The sequence below is a fragment of the Taudactylus pleione genome, unplaced genomic scaffold, assembly GCF_031769625.1.
Source record: "Taudactylus pleione unplaced genomic scaffold, aTauple2 ptg001476l, whole genome shotgun sequence".
Lineage (NCBI taxonomy): Eukaryota > Metazoa > Chordata > Amphibia > Anura > Myobatrachidae > Taudactylus > Taudactylus pleione.
Window position 1 is genome coordinate 283585 of NW_028285874.1, and position 23066 is coordinate 306650.

General features: G+C 48.0%; 1 protein-coding gene across 1 annotated transcript in view; it reads left to right on the plus strand.

Moving 5' to 3' along the window:
- Positions 1–23066, plus strand: part of ATP6V1B1 (ATPase H+ transporting V1 subunit B1) — a 101636-nt gene that overhangs the window by 38728 nt on the left and 39842 nt on the right. The window contains exons 3-4 of the mRNA XM_088463863.1: positions 6947–7045; positions 11654–11747. Of these exons, the coding sequence (XP_088319989.1) occupies positions 6947–7045; positions 11654–11747 (193 nt within the window). The remainder of the gene's footprint in view (positions 1–6946; positions 7046–11653; positions 11748–23066) is intronic.

Here is a 23066-nt window from a genome sequence, read left to right on the forward strand (position 1 = left end):
TTTACAAGGCGGGGTCTACAGTATTTCTCATTAACATGCGGCGGCCCCAAGCAAAGTATCTAACGCACCACCACTTGCAGCAGCAAACCCAAATCCATTGGAGCAGTTCGATATTGTCCTGGTGCCTGGGCAGCTGTACTGGGAAGTAGTTGCCCACGCAAACCCTGATACTTTTGCCACTAATTAGTGATGGTGAAAATGTACACTGGCGTTCAGTGTTACTAGCGTCAGCTTAGGTCACCCATGCGCACAGTGAGATCACAAAATCACATTATGCCACAAGTAGTGCCCACGCATTATACCTCACTGTAGTGCCCACACATTATGTCACACTGTACTGCCCACACATTATGCCACTGTAATGCCCACACATTATGTCACACTGTACTGCCCACACATTATGCCACTGTAATGCCCACACATTATGCCAATGTACTGCCCACACATGCCACACTGTCCTGCCCACACATGCCACACTGTAATGCCCACACTTTATGCCACTGTAGTGCCCACACATTATGTCACACTGTACTGCCCGCACATTATGCCACTGTACTGCCCACACATGCCACATTGTCCTGCCCATGCATGCCACACTGTAATGCCCACACTTTATGCCACTGTAATGCCCACACATTATGCCACACTGTACTGCCCACACATGCCACACTGTACTGCCCACACATGCCACACTGTACTGCCCACACATTATGCCACTGTAGTGCCCACACATTATGCCACTGTAGTGCCCACATATTATACCACACTGTAGTGCCCACATATTATACCACACTGTAGTGTACTCACCAGAAGCATCAGTCACAGGCAGCCTCAATGAGTCACTCGCATGAGGATGCTGCTGATCTTCAAGGGTCAGAGGAGAATGTGATGGGCTCCTCCAATCAGAGGGCCTGATTCAGAGCCGGACGCTATTTGCGGACGGTCGTTCTGAAAAAGGGGCCGGATATTTAAATTAAGCGCTCGCTCTTTGCGGTCTGTTGACGCCTCTATGTCTGAACGAGCGAACAAAACATGCGCTCGCTATTTTGAAAAAACTCCCCTTTGCCGCTCGCATCATACGTCATCTCCGCTATTTATTAGATTAATCGAGTACATCGTAAAGGCGTCTGAACTGCTCGCTATTCTTGTGGTAGCATTTTCCTACCGCAATCATGCGAGCAGTTCTGGCTAAAAGACAACCAAGTGACGCGGTCGATGACGCTGCTTTGTTAATTATGCACACCCTTAAAACGCCCGTTTTGACCGTTTGGCACACCTGCGTTCGGATCACCACTCCCCGTTTTCAAGCACCTTCCCCTGTTACCACCCGCAAACGCCTCATTCTGTCACTCAAATTAGCAGGCATTCGCTATTTTGCGAGCACACAATTTCCGATCGCACTGACTGGTTGGCGCATGCGTATTACTACCCATACGCACGCGCAGTTGTGCGAACATCGCTCGGAGCGAACAAGCGGCCGCTTACGAGCGGCTCTGAATCAGGCCCAGAGCTCAGCACATGCTCCTCTGACCCCTCTGCAGCGACTACTGAGATGTATTACCTAGTACTGCACTGTGGCCCTGTCCTCTGCGTGTAGCTGCCGGCTAGCGATGGCCATCGATGATTCAAAATCATCGATAGTTTATGGTCGATGTCGAATCCTTTTACCATTGATGGCAGAGAGACAATGGTTCTCTGCTATCAATGGACGAATGGAAGACGATTTTTTTCTCCCTAAACGGGACGGAGCTTAGCTCTGCCCCCAGCGCACGATAGGCCCCGTCCCTGTTTTTAATTGGCCCACGACCCGCCGTTCCCCACCACAGAGGTTGCCATCGGGGGGCATTCTTTTTCATAAGACAGCAGAAAATAATATCAATGTTTACTGGTCATCTTAGTATCAGTTTTCCGGTTTCCGTTAGGGATGGTCATCGACCACCGATAGTTTACAAATACTGATGGCTTACTACCGATGGCTTTGCCATCAGAGAAAAATTATTTTCTGCCATCGATGGCAAAATGGATCCCGATGGTTTTTTTTCTCCTGGTCCTGACATGGAGCTTAGCCCCACCCCCTGGTGGCCCGCTAAGCTCCCCCTCCTTTTTTGATTGGCCGGTGGCTAGTCAGGCACCCAGCAGCAATGGCCATCGAGTGGTATGATTCACCATAGTTGGTTAATGTACCATCGATGGTTATCACTGATGGCGCTATCGATAGAAAACAACCGATGGCCATCCCTAGTTTAATTACTTATCAAAATCTATAGGACATGTAAGGACACGGACCCCTGGCCTACCTGTGTGGCCCCTGGCTGCAACGGATGTTGGTTATGCAGACGCAGAGGCCGGTTTGGAGATGCTCCAGGCTTTTCCCAGCTCCCATCCTTAGTTGCAGAATGCCCTGGCAATAAATACTGCCACAATATCATTTGAAGTAAGCAGCACAGTGATGATGGAGAGGCACAAATTAGTAATCTTATTAAAAAGACTCTCTGTGAAGGGAAACAAAGGTTACAATTCACCGGCAGTTACACAACACAGGCTGGAGATTATCGGGGCTTCAAAAATAACACAACACAACAAAAGCAGAATTAGCCTCAATGTTATTATAATACAGCGGAGCTTGATCTAACGGGAGCTTTGCAAGTGGGATTTCTAAAACCAGATCATGATCGTGAGTCTTTTAACACCGTTAGAGGCTAATTCCTCGTTACTGCACGTGATAATGCTTCGGCAGAAAATGCGATATTTTCATATTTTTTTCCAGTTCATCTGAGAAATTCACCCGTATACCAGTGACATCACCCTGGCGGAGGTTATTAGTATTAGCAGCGTTTAGGAGGCTTTAATGATGTCAGCAATCACTTTGCGACCCCCTCTCCTATGTGTGATTTATACTAAATCCTTCGCCTCAACTCTGCGGCTTCTTTCTGCAACATCTAGCCAAGTCTTTCTATCATCGGGTGCAGACGTTTTCTCTTGGCGTCCCCTGATGTGACAAGATCGGCTTTGCCGTCTGCATCTTACGGCGACATTGCGTCATATTCCAGGGTGACGCAGAATAAACGTCTCTTTCTGATGATATAAAAACATACCTGAAAAGCTTAGAGAAGAAAAATACATTGGAGCTATAGTTCCACAAACCCTTAAATCAAAGTCATCTGATATTGTGAAAAAAAAAAACGCTCACCTCTGCTTTTTAAAATGGACAGGAATGAAAAAAAATATAGAAAAACTCAGGGCCTGATTCAGAGGCGCTCGCTATTTGCGAGTGCTCGCTCTGAATAAGGGCAGATTTAAAAAAATGAAAAAATCCGCCTCCAGGCCGCTCGCATAGCTGTGGGTAACCACCCACAGCTTTTGTGAGTGGCCTGGCGATGGTTACGATTATCGTGACCATCGGGCTTGCGACGAGACCCTTGTGGTAGGGTCTCGGTTCCCGCAAGCCCCAGTGAGCTTCCTGCTCTAATACAGCAGGAAGTTCACTACTGACATCACGAATGATGTCAGTAGGGCCACCCACAAACAGCAGGCGTTCCTTCGGGAATGCCTCCGTTTGTCCAGCCACCCCCCCTCCCCGCCTACAAAATGGGGTGAGCTGTCGATCAACATCGACAGCTGCCCCGTTTTGTAGCGAGCCCCGAGCAAGTGAATTTCTCACTCACTCCGGGGCTCACGCCGCATGTGCGCGCTGGCCGACCATCTATCGGCTTGCGAGCGCTATGTGCTCGCGAGCGGGTCTGAATCAGGCCCACAGTTATTTTATGTGACAGGCATCTATCCATTTGTTAGGGTATTGCTGCCCGTTGCAGTGCATCAGGTATATAGTTGTTATGCACCCCGGTGTAAGGTAGCGATATGCCCCTCTGATATAGCAGTACCAGTGATATAGTGTACTGGCAGGCTCCCAGTAGGCCCTATTGGGTTGCTGTCATGGAAGAGTCTCAGAGGAGCGTCCATTAATGGAGAACGCCGGGAAGGAAAGTCACGCATGCGCAGTAGCACATGTTGGAGGTCAGGCCTCCTGCTGAGCCCCGGCAGGTCCTAGGAACAGGGGTGTATCTAGGGATCCGAGCCCCCCTGGCAATGTAATGGACTGGAGCCCCCCTCCCCCCATAATTTCTGAATAATTACACTATACATTAAATAAGTACTTAAAATGTTTCCCCAGCTAGCCCCCTTCTGTCTCCTCAGCCATCCCACATGTTTCATCAGCCAGCACCTCCGTCTGTCTCCCCAGCCATCCCCCTATACATTACCCCCAGTAGTAATCCCCCCTATGCTGCAGCGCCCCCAGTAGTAGTCCCCCCTATGCTGCATTGCCCCCAGTAGTAGTCCCCCCTATGCTGCATTGCCCCCAGTAGTAATCCCCCCTATGCTGCATTGCAACCAGTAGTAATTCCCCCTATGCTGCATTGCCCCCAGTAGTAATCCCCCCTATGCTGCATTGCCCCCAGTAGTAATTCCCCCAATGCTGCATTGCCCCCAGTAGTAATCCCCCCTATGCTGCATTGCCCCCAGTAGTAGTCCCCCCTATACATTGCCCCCAGTAGTAATCCCCCCTATCCTGCATTGCCCCCAGTAGTAATCCCCCCTATGCTGCATTGCCCCCAGTAGTAATCCTCCCTATACAGTGCCCCCAATAGTAATCCCCCCCTATGCTGCACTGCCCTCAGTAGCGGCCACCCCCTATACAGTGCCCCCAAGTAGTAATCCCCCCTATGCTGCATTGCCCCCAGTAGCGGCCACCCCCTATACAGTGCCCCCTAGTAGTCATACCCCCCCGTGCGATTCTTGCACACAAAGAAAAAAAAACACAACTTACCTGTTCCCCGCCCCTGCCATCGACCGCCGCTGTCCGCTCCTCCCGTCCCACTCTGCACTATGGGAGAAACGTCATGACGTTTCTCCCGTCACCCACTGTAGGGGGAGCCGGAAGGCGGAACTCATGAGTGAGCTCAAGCCGGTTCCCTCCGTGGACACAGCAGCCAATGAGAGTCTGTCTGACTGATTGGCTGGCTTGCTATAACAAACACACAGCTGCCGCTGGTTCTGGTAGCCCCAGCCTGATTCCATCCCTTGGCTGCTGGTGGCACTGCCGGATGGCGCCCCCCTTTGGCCGGCGCCCCTGGCAAGTGCCATCCTGGCCAATGGGTAGATACGCCCCTGCCTTGGAAGCGCTGACTCAGTTACCAGTTTGGCACTGTGGATGGAGGCAGCGCAGGAGCTATCCTCGTCCAACAGACCGCAGTCAGTTTTGCAGATGTTAAGCGCTACGCATGCGTCTACGGGTGATGCTGAGCCGTACACAGTGCAGTTTCATCTCTAGTGATGGAAAAATAAACAAATGGAAATTGCGCTCCTTCCAGGACAAGAACAAATTATATGTTATACCATACAAGAATGAATAATGTTCATCAAAGTCCCAATAATGAATTTTCTTCCAAAACAATTTTTTTTAATTTCTCCTTCTCCACGTTCCCTTTAGGATACCTCAGTCTTAGTAGACCAGAGCAAGGCAAAACATATGCATGTCACAAGTAGATAAGTTCTCTAATATTCCCTCTAGGCCTGGATACCTCTACTTGGATATGTTGTTCTAGTTCCTCTCCTCTGGTCCTGCAGTGATTCCCCACCTTCACCGATGCGTTTCGACCATTAAAAGTCTTTCTCAAGGTGATATTACCCCTCTCTCTGAAGTGTATACAGGAAGCAGAAGAAATCTTGATAGAAGCAAGCCAAGATCCAAGGTGGTAAACAAGCAGAGGATATATGGGAACCTGGAGCACAGTCTCACAGGTAGACTAGATGACCTTGCATCACGAGTGATGTCAGTGGGAGAGATTTCGGCTCTGTTAGAGCCAAAATCTCTCTGGGGCTTACGGCAACAAGAGCCTACCACAAGGGTCTCGTCGCAAGCCCGATGGTCGCGATGGTCTTGACCCTCAGCTATGCAAGTGACCAGGAGGCCGTTCTAAAAAAAAAAATAACCCGGCCCTGATTCAGAGCGAGCGCTCTGTCAGAGCGTCCGGCTCTGAATCAGGGCCAGAGATCGCAGACATTAGCATATCTTCACAGTGAAACTGCATGTGTAATTGCAGTTACGATCGCTGCTGAGTAAGGCCCCTTTTTATTACTCTTATTCCGTTATTGCGTTTCCTCTAATATTGCTTCACTCCCCATCACTATTGTTACTTCATATTTTCTTATTGCTGTATAGCGCTTTAGTGCTTAGTAATTGTTATAATGCCATACTTATTTGTACAGCAATGTAGTGCTTAGTAATTGTTATACTGCCATGCTTATTTGTACAGCGCTGTAGTGCTTAGTAATAGTTATACTGCCATGCTTATTTGTATAGCGCTGTAGTGCTTAGTAATAGTTATACTGCCATGCTTATTTGTATAGCGCTGTAGTGCTTAGTAATAGTTATACTGCCATGCTTATTTGTACAGCGCTGTAGTGCTTAGTAACAGTTATACTGCCATGCTTATTTATATAGCACTGTAGTGCTTAGTAATAGTTATACTGCCATGCTTATTTGTACAGCGCTTTAGTGCTTAGTAATTGTTATAATGCCATACTTATTTGTACAGCAATGTAGTGCTTAGTAATTGTTATACTGCCATGCTTATTTGTACAGCTCTGTAGTGCTTAGTAATAGTTATACTGCCATGCTTATTTGTATAGCGCTGTAGTGCTTAGTAATTGCTATACTGCCATGCTTATTTGTACAGCGCTGTAGTGCTTAGCAATTGTTATAATGCCATGCTTATTTGTATAGCGCTGTAGTGCTTAGTAATTGTTATACTGCCATGCTTATTTGTACAGTGATGTGGAACTTATTGGCTCTAGGTACCGGTTATAAAGCTATAGTCATAAATGTTTGAGCATGACAAAAGAATGATGGTAAATACTGAGGACCTCTGTCTGTTTCTTTGCGCAGTTTGCCCAATATGCAGAAATTGTGAACTTCACCCTCCCAGACGGCACCCAGCGAAGTGGCCAAGTTCTCGAGGTCGTAGGCTCCAAGGCCATTGTCCAGGTATTGTTGTCACAGCTGATGGTTTTATTAGTGATGTATCCTGCCCTATCTCCACTTACCCCACGTCATCCCTTCTCTATCTCCACTAGCACCAGCCCATCCCTACTGTCCCCACCAGCAGCACCTCCACCATGCTATATTACAACTAGCCCCGCCTCCTCCCTGCTCTATATACAGAAGCCCCACCTCCTTCCAGCGTAATCCCCACCCCTCTCAGCATAATCCGCAGTCCTGCCTCCTCCCAGGGAATTGAGCATAATTAAACAACCAATCTGTAATTATCTTTCTTCAATCTAGGGCAAGTTAGACAATGAAAGCAAATGTCTTATTGGTTGTTGTGGTGCAGTGCTTACATTGCCCCTGATATGAAAGTAAACTGGCTCCATAGCAAGATTTTCCAAGGGCAATGTTCATAAAAACTCATATAGAGGGGGGAGTCCGTTGCACCACTGTCACCACCGGGATAAGGGAGACTAGGGAGCGTGGATTTGGTCAGGAGACCTGGAGACCCTCCGGTTCTATACATCGTGCTATCAGCTGTATTAATCCACACAGTATACCCGCTGAGGAACCGCTTCTGGCTTTGGGCTACATATGGTGACTATATCTAATAGACTGCCTTGTTTGCGATCTTCATATATATATTGTGACATTGGGACTTAGGATCCACAATTGGTTGCAACATTGATCAAGAGCCATTAGTGATACATTGTGTCTGAGCCTTAACAACTGCATTTATTCAGCCACATTTTTGCACTGCACACTGGGACTGATTCAGAGCCGGACACTCTGACAGAGCGCTCGCTCTGAAGCAGCGCCTGGCTTTTTTTATTTTTAGAACGGCCTCATGGCCGCTCGTATAGCTGTGGGTGACCACCCACAGCTATAGCGAGCGGTCAGGAAGATGGTTGCGATGGTCAAGACCATCACGACCATCGGGCTTGCGACGAGACCCTTGTGGTAGGGTCTCGTTGCCGCAAGCCCCAGAGAGATTTCGGCTCTAACAGAGCCGGAATCTCTCCACTGACATCACGAGTGATGTCAGTGGGGCCGGCCCCAAACGGTAGGCGTTCACATGGGAACGCCTCCGTTTGGGCAGCCACCCCCTCGGTCCGCCCACCAAAGGGGGCGTGCTGTCAGTCAACATCGGCAGCATGCTCCCTTTGGTACGAGACCCGGAGCGGCTCCGTCGTGCGCATGCGCTCTGGGCCACCATCGAGCCGGTTGCGAGCGCTCAGCGCTTGCGACTGGGTCTGAATCAGGCCCACAGTCTAATGTATATCCCATGTGTGATGATATATTTGTTTTAATATAATTGAACTGCAGTTCATTCATTTATATGTTTAATAAATTTATATGTTATTTCACAGCTTTTGTGACTCATGTATTGACACTAGAGCAGACACCTTGTTTCTATTTTCTATATATGCTTTGTGAGGGTATTCTGCAGGAATCCCTCTGGAGTCAGCTGCAAGTGTCTTTACTAGACAGTACTTGAACAGAAAGCGCCCCATTTTGTCTTTTACCATTAGTGCCTAAACCTAACCCTCCCCCTTCGTGCCTAAACCTTACCCTCCCCCATTAGTGCCTAACCTCCCCCCAAAAAACCTAATGCTAACCCCGCTAACTTACCTAAACCTAACCTTCCCCCCCAGCGGCTAACACTAAGGGCCCCCCGGCTTACCTTCGTTCTGGCACGCGTCCTCCTGGATTCCTTGCGTCAGGAATAAGATACGCAGCGGTATTTCGATGCCTATCTTAACTCCCCTTGTCGGAATTCCAGCATCGGGATTGGTCATAACTACATCCCGATTGATCATAACTACATCCCGATTGATCATAACTACATCCCGTTTCAACACAGGTGACGGCAATCACAAAGGAAATCCAGGAACGGAGCATTTTGTACCTAATGGAACGGGTCACGTTGGACAGTCTGATGATAACACTCCTTTAATGTCTCCTGCACCAGTCACCGGTGCGTGCGTCATTGAGGAGGCACCCATTAGCGCGCACATCACCTACATGTCCCAGCTTTTCGACACATATTAAATTAAGTCAGGTCCTCGTTGAGCTCTACGGGGATGGCCATAAACAACAGAGAGGTAACCGGTGGATTTCCCCCCCGGTTTGCATCTTGGTAAATTGGGAGATAATCCCAGAGAAAATGCTGCAGTAAGGAGTCATCACTGCTTCATAAATAGACCCCTAAGATGCAAAAACACAGTAAAAACCACAGTTGCCTATTCTCCGGCCTGTACATGATGCAAGGTGGGTGGGCCGAATTGCGTAGTCAAACGCCAGTGGGTGGGGCTTCATGACGGACCTGCTCCGCCCACTCCACGATGCCAGTCACCCACCCCATCCTAATTCACCTCCACAGCTCCCAGGGTGCGAGGTTGGAATAGTAAGTAACGCGTACAAAAAGTGGCGCATCCTATTAGCAGCCAATCAGAATCTTATACCGTTTACCAAGTGAAAGCAATTATCTCATTGGTTCCACTGGGCAATCACCGCACCTAAACTACCTACTGGAAAAATAAAAAATATGAGAATGAAAACACTTCCAAATGGAAATGGATATCTGGCCTGTGGGAGGGGAGGGGGGCAGAATTAATGACACAGACAATTATTAAGTAGGTGGGAACGTGGATGATGCCAGTTCTGCAGTAGTGGGGTGCTGGGCATACCCCGTACCCTGCTGTCCCCTACGGTGAGCTGCACGTATCTGCGGGGTTAGCCCGCGCCGCTGACCTGTGCGCAACCTCTTTTGGCCAGCTGCCAACCTTCACTGGTTTTAATCCCAGCGAGACCTTTCCAGAGCACCTATAATCCCATTAGAGAGTCAGCCCCAGTGCCGAGCGAGCAGAAGAGGCTTAGCCTGAGTCACACACACAGGCACGGCCCTCTGCAGATGTGCCACAGGACATTCCTAACTGGTTCTAGGCCACACGGATCTAATTCAAGTCGTGATCCGGAGGTTAAATCGTGCAAACGGTGTCAAATATTGTACCAATCAAACGGCTCCGCTCGCTTTTCATTTTTTATTTTTTTTTAATTTCAATCAAAAATATTGAAAGATCCTGGTAAGCAAAATGCAGGAAATATCTCTATGTATATAGTATAATGGCAAATTATTACATCGCTCCCAACGTCCCGATTTCAGGAGGCATTTCAGTGCCTCGTGCTGATCCCGGGCATGGCCACAGCCCTATCTCACACACTATGATGCAGTCACGTCGCCATGTTGGGCGCTATGCATTCAAAATGGCTATTGTCAATGTGACACGTGATCTGACACGATATGGTAATGGGTAGCAAACAACCCCTGAATGGGTATAGTATAACCAATGTAAAGAAATGGATTCGGACTCCGAGCCTGATTCAGACCGGCTCGCAATGGTGGGACATTGCGCACGCACGGTGTGCGCAGTGTGCGAACCCCGGAGCGAGTGAGACTTTCACTTGCTCCGGGGCTCGCTACAAACGGGGCGGCTGTCGATGTTGATCGACAGCTCGCCCCATTTTGTAGGCGGGGAGGGGGGGTGGCTGGACAAACGGAGGCGTTCCCGAAGGAACGCCTACCGTCTGGGGCCGGCCCCACTGACATCACAAGTGATGTCAGTGGGAGTGCTTTCGGCTCTATTAGAGCAGGAAGCTCACTGGGGCTTGCGGGAACAAGACCCTACCGCAAGGGTCTCGTCGCAAGCCCGATGGTCGCGACCATCACCTGTCCGCTCGCAAAAGCTTAGCGAGCAGCCAGGAGGCCGGGTCAAAATAAAAAAAAGCGGCCACCCTGATTCAGAGCGAGCGCTCGCTTTTTGCGAGCGCCTCTGAATCAGGCCCCGAGCGTGTTATACTGTGGTAAATGGTCCATCCCGACTCTTGTTAAATAGGCTTCCCCATGCAACGTCATTGCTGGCGGTAACACCTGTCATTGCTGGAAGTAGGGCTATTTGCCCCTTTAATAAATGTGCCCCTTAGGGGTCGATTTACCAAAAAGCGGAGCAAGAAGATGCTTTCTATCGCCATATATCGCAGCGATAGAATATGTTCTCTTGCCGCTATTTATCATTAAAATCATAATAAGGAAAAAATGAGCAGTGCTCAGGTACCCTGTGTGTATGTTACCTCTTGTACGGTACCCTGCAGCCTCTAGCAAATAAAAGGTAATAATTGATGATTATTGTTAGTAAATGACCCCCCCCCCTCCCCAGTGGGGTATACAGAGAGAAATTGCGCAAGTTATTTACTTGTAACCGGCGATAGGACCGTATGGCTGGGCGCTGCCGGCCTCTCGCTGCGGAATCCGTTATAGCCCTACAGTGACAGAAGAGGTTAAATCAACAAAAAACACAGAGACACACACATCGCAAGACCCCTAATCCGCGCATTAACCCCTTCACAGCCAGCGCCGGCCCCAATCACTTTTAAAAGCCTCCCCGACGGCCTAGAGGTCCGGTGTGTGAATGAAAGAGCAGGGAGGGCCCCTCCTAAATCCCTAAACATTATCCCTCGCATTCATTTGGACCTGACTTTCTCCTGCGGTGTCTGCTCTAATCCTCACTAATTGCCAGTAATTGGGTTCTTGTCCCGGGGTCTCCGCAGGTGTTTGAAGGCACATCTGGGATCGATGCCAAGAAAACAACCTGCGAATTCACGGGGGACATCCTGAGGACACCTGTTTCCGAGGACATGCTGGGTAAGTTGGAGGCGAGTTAATGTATTGATGTGGCTGCAGGTAGAGAGGACTAAGAGAAGCTCACGTGGATCCTGGGATTCAAGCATAAGCATAGATCCTGCCTGTTCTAGGGCACGAGGCACCGTGTACCTCACTGCCACCTCAACATGTGGTCTGACTGTTTGATGGGTCCAGCTGAAACTTTGTCCTCCTATCACTCTCCATAAACTTGCATCAACATATATATATATATAATAAAAAGAAGAATGCAGTTATTTTGCGTTAAAAAGTTGCTGCACCTCAAGCTGAACCCCTGTTAGTGGGAACATACAAATCAAACACACAGAAAAGAACTTAGAGGTCGCAAGTACACAGAATATCTTTCATTGCACCATTAAATCCTAAATGGAGATTCATCTTAGTAATCAGAATTGATTCAAAATGTCACCAATGAAAAGTCTTATGGGGATTTCTTTATAGAGAATCCAGTTCACAGTCTATTCCTCTGTAGCGCTGACACTTTGTGTGACGGGCCTGGAACTGTGTTATGGGGCCACACACGTGGTGATCAGGACATGGGCCAGCAGAGGGTTCTTATTAGAGATGTGCGCCGACACCCGTGTTTTGGTTTTGGATCTGGATCTACCCTGGTTTTGGATCTGGATTGGTTTTGCCAAAACCTCACCTCTGTGTTTTGTTTCCGTGTTTTGGTTGTGTTCCTACAGTATAATTAACCTCAATATCATATATTTCCAGTAATTTCCAATCAGTTTTGACCACCTCACAATATTATTTGCTTAATCTAGTTAAGGCCAAACAGTTGTATCCAGCTAGCTGGCTGACTAAGCTAAGTGACACAGTGGGCGGCTCTAACATGTGGTAGTTCAGCTTCTAATTGCCAACATGGATACAGTGTGTTATACAGTGTGGGTTGGATACACAATAGTGCACTTACTGTGACCGCAGTGTCGGCAGAGCAGGGTTGCTGACGGTGTCCTCAGTACATGGAATGGCAGTGCTGTGGTGCTGGCAGTGTCCTCAGTGAAGGGTACCGGTGATGTCGGCAGTGCGGGGGTGCCAGTGGTGTCTTTAGTGCAGGTTTGCTGGCTGTGTCGGCAGTGCGGGGGTTGCTGGCAATGTCCTCAGTACATGGAATGGCAGTGAAGGGTACTGGCGATGTCGGCAGAGCGGCGGTGCCAGCGGTGTCCTCATTGCAGGTTTGCTGACTGTGTCGGCAGTGCAGGGGTGTTCTCAATGCAGGGTGCCGGCGGTGTCGGCAGTGCAGGGGTGCTGGTGGTGTCCTCAGTGTGGGATTGTCGTCAGTGTCGGCAGTGTGGGGGTCGCTGACGGTGTCCTCAGTACGCTGGACAGGAATGTCGGCAGTGGTGGTGTCTGCAGCGGGGGATGCTGCCAGTGGGGGTGCCGGCGGTGACGTCAGCGGGGGGTGCCGGCGGTGTCAGACGGCGGGGGATGATGGGCGTCATCTTCTTTTCTTCTTTTGTGCTGTTTTCAATGGGCTTAAAGCTGATTGGCTGAGAACCGTGACAGGCGGCTCTCTAAGCCAATCAGCGTTAAGCCCGCTGAATACAAAACCTCGCGACTCGACAGAGGGGTCGCGAGGTTTTGCCTCGGGTCAGGGATCCGGGGCAGGCAGGGAGATCCGAGCTGCGCTCGGATCGCCCCGGATCCCGTGAATTCGGGTGGGTTCGGATCTCTTAGATCTGAACCCGCTCATCTCTAGTTCTTATAATTACATTTTAGAGATTTTGATATACGTTATATTCCAGTCCTTGATTATATACTAGCCATAGGTGCCTACTTATTATATACTAGCCATAGGTGCCCACTAATTATATACTAGCCATAGGTGCCCACTTATTATATAATAGCCATAGGTGCCCACTAATTATATACTAGCCATAGGTGCCCACTTATTATATACTAGCCATAGGTGCCCACTTATTATATACTAGCCATGGGTGCCCACTAATTATATACTAGCCATAGGTACCCACTATTATATAATAGCCATACTGTAGGTGCCCACTAATTATATACTAGCCATAGGTGCACACTAGTTATATATTAGCCATAGGTGCCCACTACTATATACTAGCCATAGGTCCCCACTAATTATATACTAGCCATAGGTGTCCACTAGTTATATATTAGCCATAGGTCCCCACTAATTATATACTAGCCATAGGTGCCCACTGGTTATATACTAGCCATAGGTACCCACTAGTTATATATTAGCCATAGGTGCCCACTACTATATACTAGCCATAGGTCCCCACTAATTATATACTAGCCATAAGTGCCCACTGATTATATAGTAGCCATAGGTGCCCACTAGTTATATACTAGCCATAGGTGCCCACTAGTTATATACTAGCCATAAGTGCCCACTGATTATATACTAGCATAGGTGCCCACTGCTTATATACTAGCCATAGGTGCCCACTGATTATATAGTAGCCATAGGTGCCCACTGGTTATATACTAGGCATAGGTGCCCACTGGTTATATACTAGCCATAGGTGCCCACTGATTATATAGTAGCCATAGGTGCCCACTGGTTATATACTAGGCATAGGTGCCCACTGGTTATATACTAGCCATAGGTGCCCACTGATTATATAGTAGCCATAGGTGCCCACTGGTTATATATAGGCATAGGTGCCCACTTCTTATATACGCCATAGGTGCCCACTGATTATATACTAGCCATAGGAGCCCACTGGTTATATATTAGGCATAGGTGCCCACTGGTTATATACTAGCCATAGGTGCCCACTGATTATATACTAGCCATAGGAGCCCACTGGTTATATACTAGGCATAGGTGCCCACTGATTATATACTAGGCATAGGTGCCCACTGATTATATAGTAGCCATAGGTGCCCACTGGTTATATACTAGGCATAGGTGCCCACTATTATATAATAGCCACAGGTGCCCACTATTATATAATAGCCATACTGTAGGTGCCCACTAATTATATACTAGCCATAGGTGCCCACTAGTTATATATTAGCCATAGGTGCCCACTGATTATATACTAGCCATAGGTCCCCACTGATTATATACTAGCCATAGGTGCCCACTGGTTATATACTAGGCATAGGTGCCCACTGATTATATACTAGCCATAGGTGCCCACTGGTTATATACTAGGCATAGGTGCCCACTGATTATATACTAGCCATAGGTGCCCACTGATTATATACTAGGCATAGGAGCCCACTGGTTATATACTAGCCATAGGTGCCCACTGATTATATAGTAGCCATAGGTGCCCACTGGTTATATATTAGCCATACTGTAGGTGCCCACTAATTATATACTAGCCATAGGTGCCCACTAGTTATATATTAGCCATAGGTGCCCACTGATTATATACTAGCATAGGTGCCCACTGATTATATACTAGCCATAGGAGCCCACTGGTTATATACTAGGCATAGGTGCCCACTGATTATATACTAGCCATAAGTGCCCACTGATTATATAGTAGCCATAGGTGGCCACTGGTTATATACTAGGCATAGGTGCCCACTGGTTATATACTAGCCATAGGTACCCACTAGTTATATATTAGCCATAGGTGCCCACTGATTATATACTAGCCATAGGTGCCCACTGATTATATAGTAGCCATAGGTGCCCACTGGTTATATATTAGCCATACTGTAGGTGCCCACTAATTATATACTAGCCATAGGTGCCCACTAGTTATATATTAGCCATAGGTGCCCACTGATTATATACTAGCATAGGTGCCCACTGATTATATACTAGCCATAGGAGCCCACTGGTTATATACTAGCCATAGGTGCCCACTGGTTATATACTAGGCATAGGTGCCCACTGATTATATACTAGCCATAGGTGCCCACTGATTATATACTAGGCATAGGTGCCCATTGGTTATATACTAGGCATAGGTGCCCACTGATTATATACTAGGCATAGGTGCCCACTGGTTATATACTAGGCATAGGTGCCCACTGATTATATACTAGGCATAGGTGCCCACTGGTTATATACTAGGCATAGGTGCCCACTGGTTATATACTAGGCATAGGTGCCCACTGATTGTATGCTAGGCATAGGTGCCCACTGATTATATACTATGAATAGGTGTCCACTGATTATATACTAGCCATAGGTGCCCACTGATTATACATATGAGCCATCTTATTCTGAGATGGAGGGACAGACGATAATGCGAGTGTTGGCACAGCGCATGTACATGGACATACACACAGGTGTGTACATTTGTATATTTGGACGGATCTTTACCAGATCTGGCTATTTGTGAAACAGGAATTTTGGGGCGGGGACTGGGCGGTGCCAAAGTGATTGCACGCTGCTGTTCTGACTTGAGGGAGAGTACTGGGCGTTTTGTGGGAGAGTAGTGGGCGTTTTGTGGGAGAGTAGTGGGCGCTTTGTGGGAGAGTAGTGGGCGTTTTGTGGGAGAGTAGTGGGCGTTTTGTGGGAGAGTAGTGGGCGTTTTGGCTGGAGTTCCGCGTGATTCTGAATCGTGTGTACGGGGAAGTGATGTCTGTTTTTGAGGGATCTCCTGCATAGGGATGATGTAAACTACCATCGGTAAAAACATTTATTTTCTTTACTACGGATGGAATTAACGTGCCGCTATGCTGTAATTCCAATTACCGCGTCTATTCACGCTGCCAATTTTCGACCAATTCAATTGGAAAAAGCAATTGCGCTGTATTTATAGATATTAATACCTCATTAAGTGTGGGGGAAAATGGGGAAATCATATTGGATGATAATAGTTTAGATATCTATTAGTGGGCAAAATATTTGGGGCTCTAAAATATTTCAAATGGCCGATTTGTGCATTTTTTAATAAAAGTTAAAAAATTATAGAAAAACAAGATTTTTCAAGCAAATAAATGCTGTGGTTTAATTTGGGGAGTATAAAATTGTCTGTAAATTGATTTTTGTGTAATTTGAAGCCACTTATAAAATAAAAAAACATGTAACTTCCACCTGCACCCTCATATACCTGTCCCATCCATACAGCACCCCCATATACCTGTCACATATATACAGCACACCCATAAACCTGTCATATCCATACAGCACCTCATATACCTGTCACATATATACAGCACATCCATACAGCACCCCATATACCTGTCCCATTCATATAGCACCCCCATATACCTGTCCCATCCTTACAGCACCCCCATATACCTGTCACATATATACAGCACACCCATATACCTGTTCCATCCATACAGCACCCCCATATACCTGTCCCATCCATACAGCACCCCGTATAACTATCCCATCCATACAGAACCCCATATACCTGTCCCATCCATACAGCACCCCCATATACCTGTCCCATCCATACAGCACCTCATATACCTGTCCCATCCATACAGCACCCCCATATACCTGTCCCATCCATACAGCACCCCCAAATACCTGTCCCATCCATACAGCACCTCATATACCTGTCCCATCTTTACAGCACCCCCATATACATGTCCCGTAAATACAACACCCCCATATACCTGTCCCATCCATACAGAACACCCATATACCTGTCCCATCCATACAGCACCCCATATACTTCTCCAATCCATACAGCACCCCCATATACCTGTCCCATCCATACAGCACCCCCATATACCTGTCCCATCCATACAGCACCCCATATATCTGTCCCATCCATACAGCACCTCATATACCTGTCCCATCGGTACAGCACCCCCATATACCTGTCCCATCCGTACAGCACCCCCATATACCTGTCCCATCCATACAGCACCCCATATATCTGTCCCATCCATACAGCACCCCATATATAGCTGTCCCATCCATACAGCACCTCATATACCTGTCCCATCCATACAGCACTCCCATATACCTGTCCAATCCATACAGCACCTCATATACCTGTCCCATCCATACAGCACCCCCATATACCTGTCCCATCCATACAGCACCCCCATATACCTGTCCCATCCATACAGCACCCCCATATACCTGTCCCATCCATACAGCACCCCATATACCTGTCCCATCCATACAGCACCCCCATATACCTGTTCCATCCATACAGCACCCCCATATACCTGTCCCGTACATACAACACCCCCATATACCTGTCACATATATACAGCACACCCATAAACCTGTCATATCCATACAGCACCCCATATGTTTGTCGAATCCATACAGCACCCCCATATACCTGTCCCATCCATACAGCACCCCCATATACCTGTCCCATCTATACAGCACCCCATATACCTGTCCCATCTATACAGCACCTCATATACCTGTCCCATCTGTACAGCACCCCCATATACCTGTCCCGTGCATACAACACCCCCATATACCTGTCCCATCCATACAGCACCCCCATATACCTGTCCCATCCATACAGCACCCCATATATCTGTCCCATCGATACAGCACCACCATATATCTGTCCAATCCATACAGCACCTCATATACCTGTCCCATCCATACAGCACACCCATATACCTGTCCCATCCATACAGCACCCCCATATACCTGTCCCATCCATACAGCACCCCATATATCTGTCCCATCCATACAGCAGCCCATATATAGCTGTCCCATCCATACAGCACCTCATATACCTGTCCCATCCATACAACAATCCCATATACCTGTCCAATCCATACAGCACCTCATATACCTGTCCCATCCATACAGCACCCCCATATACCTGTCCCATCCATAAAGCACCCCCATATACCTGTCCAATCCATACAGCACCCCATATACCTGTCCCATCCATACAGCACTCCCATATACCTGTCCCATCCATACAGCACCCCCAATATACCTGTCCCATCCATACAGCACCCCCATATACCTGTCCCATCCATACAGCACCCCCATATACCTGTCCCATCCATACAGCACCCCATATGCCTATCCCATCCATACAGCACCCCATATACCTGTCCAATCCATACAGCACCCAAATATACCTGTCCCATCCATACAGCACCTCATATACCTGTCCCATCCATACAGCACCCCCATATACCTGTCCCATCCATACAGCACTCCCATATACCTGTCCAATTCATACAGCACCCCCATATACCTGTCCCATCCATACAGCACCTCAATATACCTGTCCCATCCATACAGCACCCCATATACCTGTCCCATCCATACAGCACTCCCATATACCTGTGCAATCCATACAGAACCTCATATACCTGTCCCATCCATACAGCACCCCGTATACCTGTCCCATCCATAGAGCACCCCATATACCTGTCCAATCCATACAGCATCCCCATATACCTGTCCCATCCATACAGCACCCCCATATACCTGTCCCATCCATACAGCACCCCCATATATATCTGTCCATCCATACAGCACCCCATCTACCTGATCCATCCATACAGCACCCCATATACCTGTCCCATCCATACAGCACCCCCATATATATCTGTCCATCCATACAGCACCCCCATATACCTGATCCATCCATACAGCATCCCCATATATCTGTCCCATCCATACAGCACTCCCATATACCTGTCCCACCCATACAGCACCCTCATATACCTGTCCCATCCATACAGCCCCCCTTATACCTGTCCCACCCATACAGCACCCTCATATACCTGATCCATCCATACAGCACCCCCATATACCTATCCCATCCATACAGCACCCCCTCATACCTGTCCCATCCATACAGCACCCCCATATACCTGTCCCATCCATACAACACCCCCATATACCTGTCCCATTCATACAGCACCCCCATATACCTGTCCCATCTATACATCACCCTCATATACCTGTCCCATCCATACAGCACCCCCATATACCTGTCCCATCCATAAAGCACCCCCATATACCTGTCCCATCCATACAGCACCCGCTCATACCTGTCCCATCCATACAGCACCCCCATATACCTGTCCCATCCATACAACACCCCCATATACCTGTCCCATCCATACAGCACCCCCATATACCTGTCCCATCCATACATCACCCTCATATACCTGTCCCATCCATAAAGCACCCCCATATACCTGTCCCATCCATACATCACCCTCATATACCTGTCCCATCCATAAAGCACCCCCACACTCCTATTGCACATCTTAAAACCCATCAATCTTCACTTTGCAGAATACCAGCCCCAAAGTAATTTGTAATTATTGGACCATATAAAGGTTACTCTGAACTAGGGGTGAGCGGGTTCGGATTTCTGAAATCCGAACCCCCCCGAGCCCCCCCGATCCGAGTCCGATCCGAGTCAGGCTCGACTTTTCCCGCCTGACTCGGATCTGAAATCGAGGCAAAACGTCATCATCCCGCCTTCCGAGTCTCGCGGGTTTTGGATCCTATATAAGGTACCCGTGTCGGCGCCATTTTCTCACTCGGCTGTGGACAGTGAAGAGGGAGGGTGGGAGTTAGGGCTGTGTAGTGTAGTGTAGTGTAGTGCTGCTGTTGTCCACTACTTCAAAGTCCATAGGGGCTGGCTGTGTTGTGCTGTGCTGCTGTTGTTAATAGGGGCTGTGTCCACTACTTCAAAGTCCATAGGGGCTGGCTGGACTGTGTTGTGCAGTCAGTTCTCCATAGGGGCTGTGTCCACTCCAAAGTCCTGTGCAGTGTCCCAGTCCTAAAGGAGTGCTGTAGTGTTGTCCAGGGGGTGCTCTGTCCATCAGGGGTGCTCCCCCCAAGTGCTAAAAAAATAATATATTTTCTGTGTTTGTGAATTGTGTGCGCAGTAGCCGCACGTGCATCAACAAAGTAGTGCCAAGCGTGCGCCTGTGTCATAAGTAAAGGGCCGGCTGGCTTGACCGTTAAAGGGTGCTGTAACCCCCGAAAGTACACTCCAGTCCAAACCCCAAAAAAATTATTTTCTGTGTTTGTGAATTGTGTGCGCAGTAGCCGCACGTGCATCAACAAAGTAGTGCCAAGCGTGCGCCTGTGTCATAAGTAAAGGGCCGGCTGGCTTGACCGTTAAGGGTGCTGTAACCCCCGAAAGTACACTCCAGTCCAAACCAAAAAAAAAATTATTTTCTGTGTTTGTGAATTGTGTGCGCAGTAGCCGCACGTGCATCAACAAAGTAGTGCCAAGCGTGCGCCTGTGTCATAAGTAAAGGGCCGGCTGGCTTGACCGTTAAGGGTGCTGTAACCCCCGAAAGTACACTCCAGTCCAAACCAAAAAAAAAATTATTTTCTGTGTTTGTGAATTGTGTGCGCAGTAGCCGCACGTGCATCAACAAAGTAGTGCCAAGCATGCGCCTGTGTCATAAGTAAAGGGCCAGCTGGCTTGACCGTTAAGGGTGCTGTAACCCCCGAAAGTACACTCCAGTCCAAACCAAAAAAAAAATTATTTTCTGTGTTTGTGAATTGTGTGCGCAGTAGCCGCACGTGCATCAACAAAGTAGTGCCAAGCGTGCGCCTGTGTCATAAGTAAAGGGCCGGCTGGCTTGACCGTTAAAGGGTGCTGTAACCCCCAAAGTACACTCCAGTTCAAACCAAAAAAAAAATTATTTTCTGTGTTTGTGAATTGTGTGCGCAGTAGCCGCACGTGCATCAACAAAGTAGTGCCAAACGTGCGCCTGTGTCATAAGTAAAGGGCCGGCTGGCTTGACCGTTAAGGGTGCTGTAACCCCCGAAAGTACACTCCAGTCCAAACCAAAAAAAAAATTATTTTCTGTGTTTGTGAATTGTGTGCGCAGTAGCCGCACGTGCATCAACAAAGTAGTGCCAAGCGTGCGCCTGTGTCATAAGTAAAGGGCCGGCTGGCTTGACCGTTAAGGGTGCTGTAACCCCGAAAGTACACTCCAGTCCAAACCAAAAAAAAAATTATTTTCTGTGTTTGTGAATTGTGTGCGCAGTAGCCGCACGTGCATCAACAAAGTAGTGCCAAGCGTGCACCTGTGTCATAAGTAAAGGGCCGGCTGGCTTGACCTTTAAGGGTGCTGTAACCCCCGAAAGAACACTCCAGTCCAAACCAAAAAAAAAATTATTTTCTGTGTTTGTGAATTGTGTGCGCACTAGCCGCACGTGCATCAACAAAGTAGTGCCAAGCGTGCGCCTGTGTCATAAGTAAAGGGCCGGCTGGCTTGACCGTTAAAGGGTGCTGTAACCCCCAAAGTACACTCCAGTCCAAACCAAAAAAAAAATTATTTTCTGTGTTTGTGAATTGTGTGCGCAGTAGCCGCACGTGCATCAACAAAGTAGTGCCAAGCGTGCGCCTGTGTCATAAGTAAAGGGCCGGCTGGCTTGACCGTTAAAGGGTGCTGTAACCCCCAAAGTACACTCCAGTCCAAACCAAAAAAAAAATTATTTTCTGTGTTTGTGAATTGTGTGCGCAGTAGCCGCACGTGCATCAACAAAGTAGTGCCAAGCGTGCGCCTGTGTCATAAGTAAAGGGCCGGCTGGCTTGACCGTTAAGGGTGCTGTAACCCCCGAAAGTACACTCCAGTCCAAACCTAAAAAAAAATTATTTTCTGTGTTTGTGAATTGTGTGCGCAGTAGCCGCACGTGCATCAACAAAGTAGTGCCAAGCGTGCGCCTGTGTCATAAGTAAAGGGCCGGCTGGCTTGACCGTTAAAGGGTGCTGTAACCCCCAAAGTACACTCCAGTCCAAACCAAAAAAAAAATTATTTTCTGTGTTTTTGAATTGTGTGCGCAGTAGCCGCACGTGCATCAACAAAGTAGTGCCAAGAGTGCGCCTGTGTCATAAGTAAAGGGCCGGCTGGCTTGACCGTTAAAGGGTGCTGTAACCCCCAAAGTACACTCCAGTCCAAACCAAAAAAAAAATTATTTTCTGTGTTTAGCCGCACGTATATATCAAATCGATATAACATAAATGGAGGACCAAACTTTCTCCGATAAAAATAAAATAGAGAAAGATCAAGAACCACTTCCTCCTAGTGCTGAAGCTGCTGCCACTAGTCATGACATAGACGATAACATGCCATCAACGTCGTCTGCCAAGGCCGATGCCCAATGTCATAGTAGAGGGCACATACAATCCCAAATGGCAAAGTTCAGGAAAATGACCTTGAAAAAGACATTTAAATCAGCTGAAGAGAAACGTAAACTTGCCAATATGCCATTTACGACACGGAGTGGCAAGGAACGGCTAAGGTCGATCCCTAGTATGTTCATGACTAGTGGTTCAGCTTCACATGACGATGGAAGCCCTCCTCCCACTAAAAAAATCAAAAGAGTTAAGCTGGCAAAAGCACAGCGAAGAACTGTGCTTTCTAAGAAGATATCACAAATCCCCAAGGAGAGTCCAAGTGTGGTGGTGGTTGCGATGC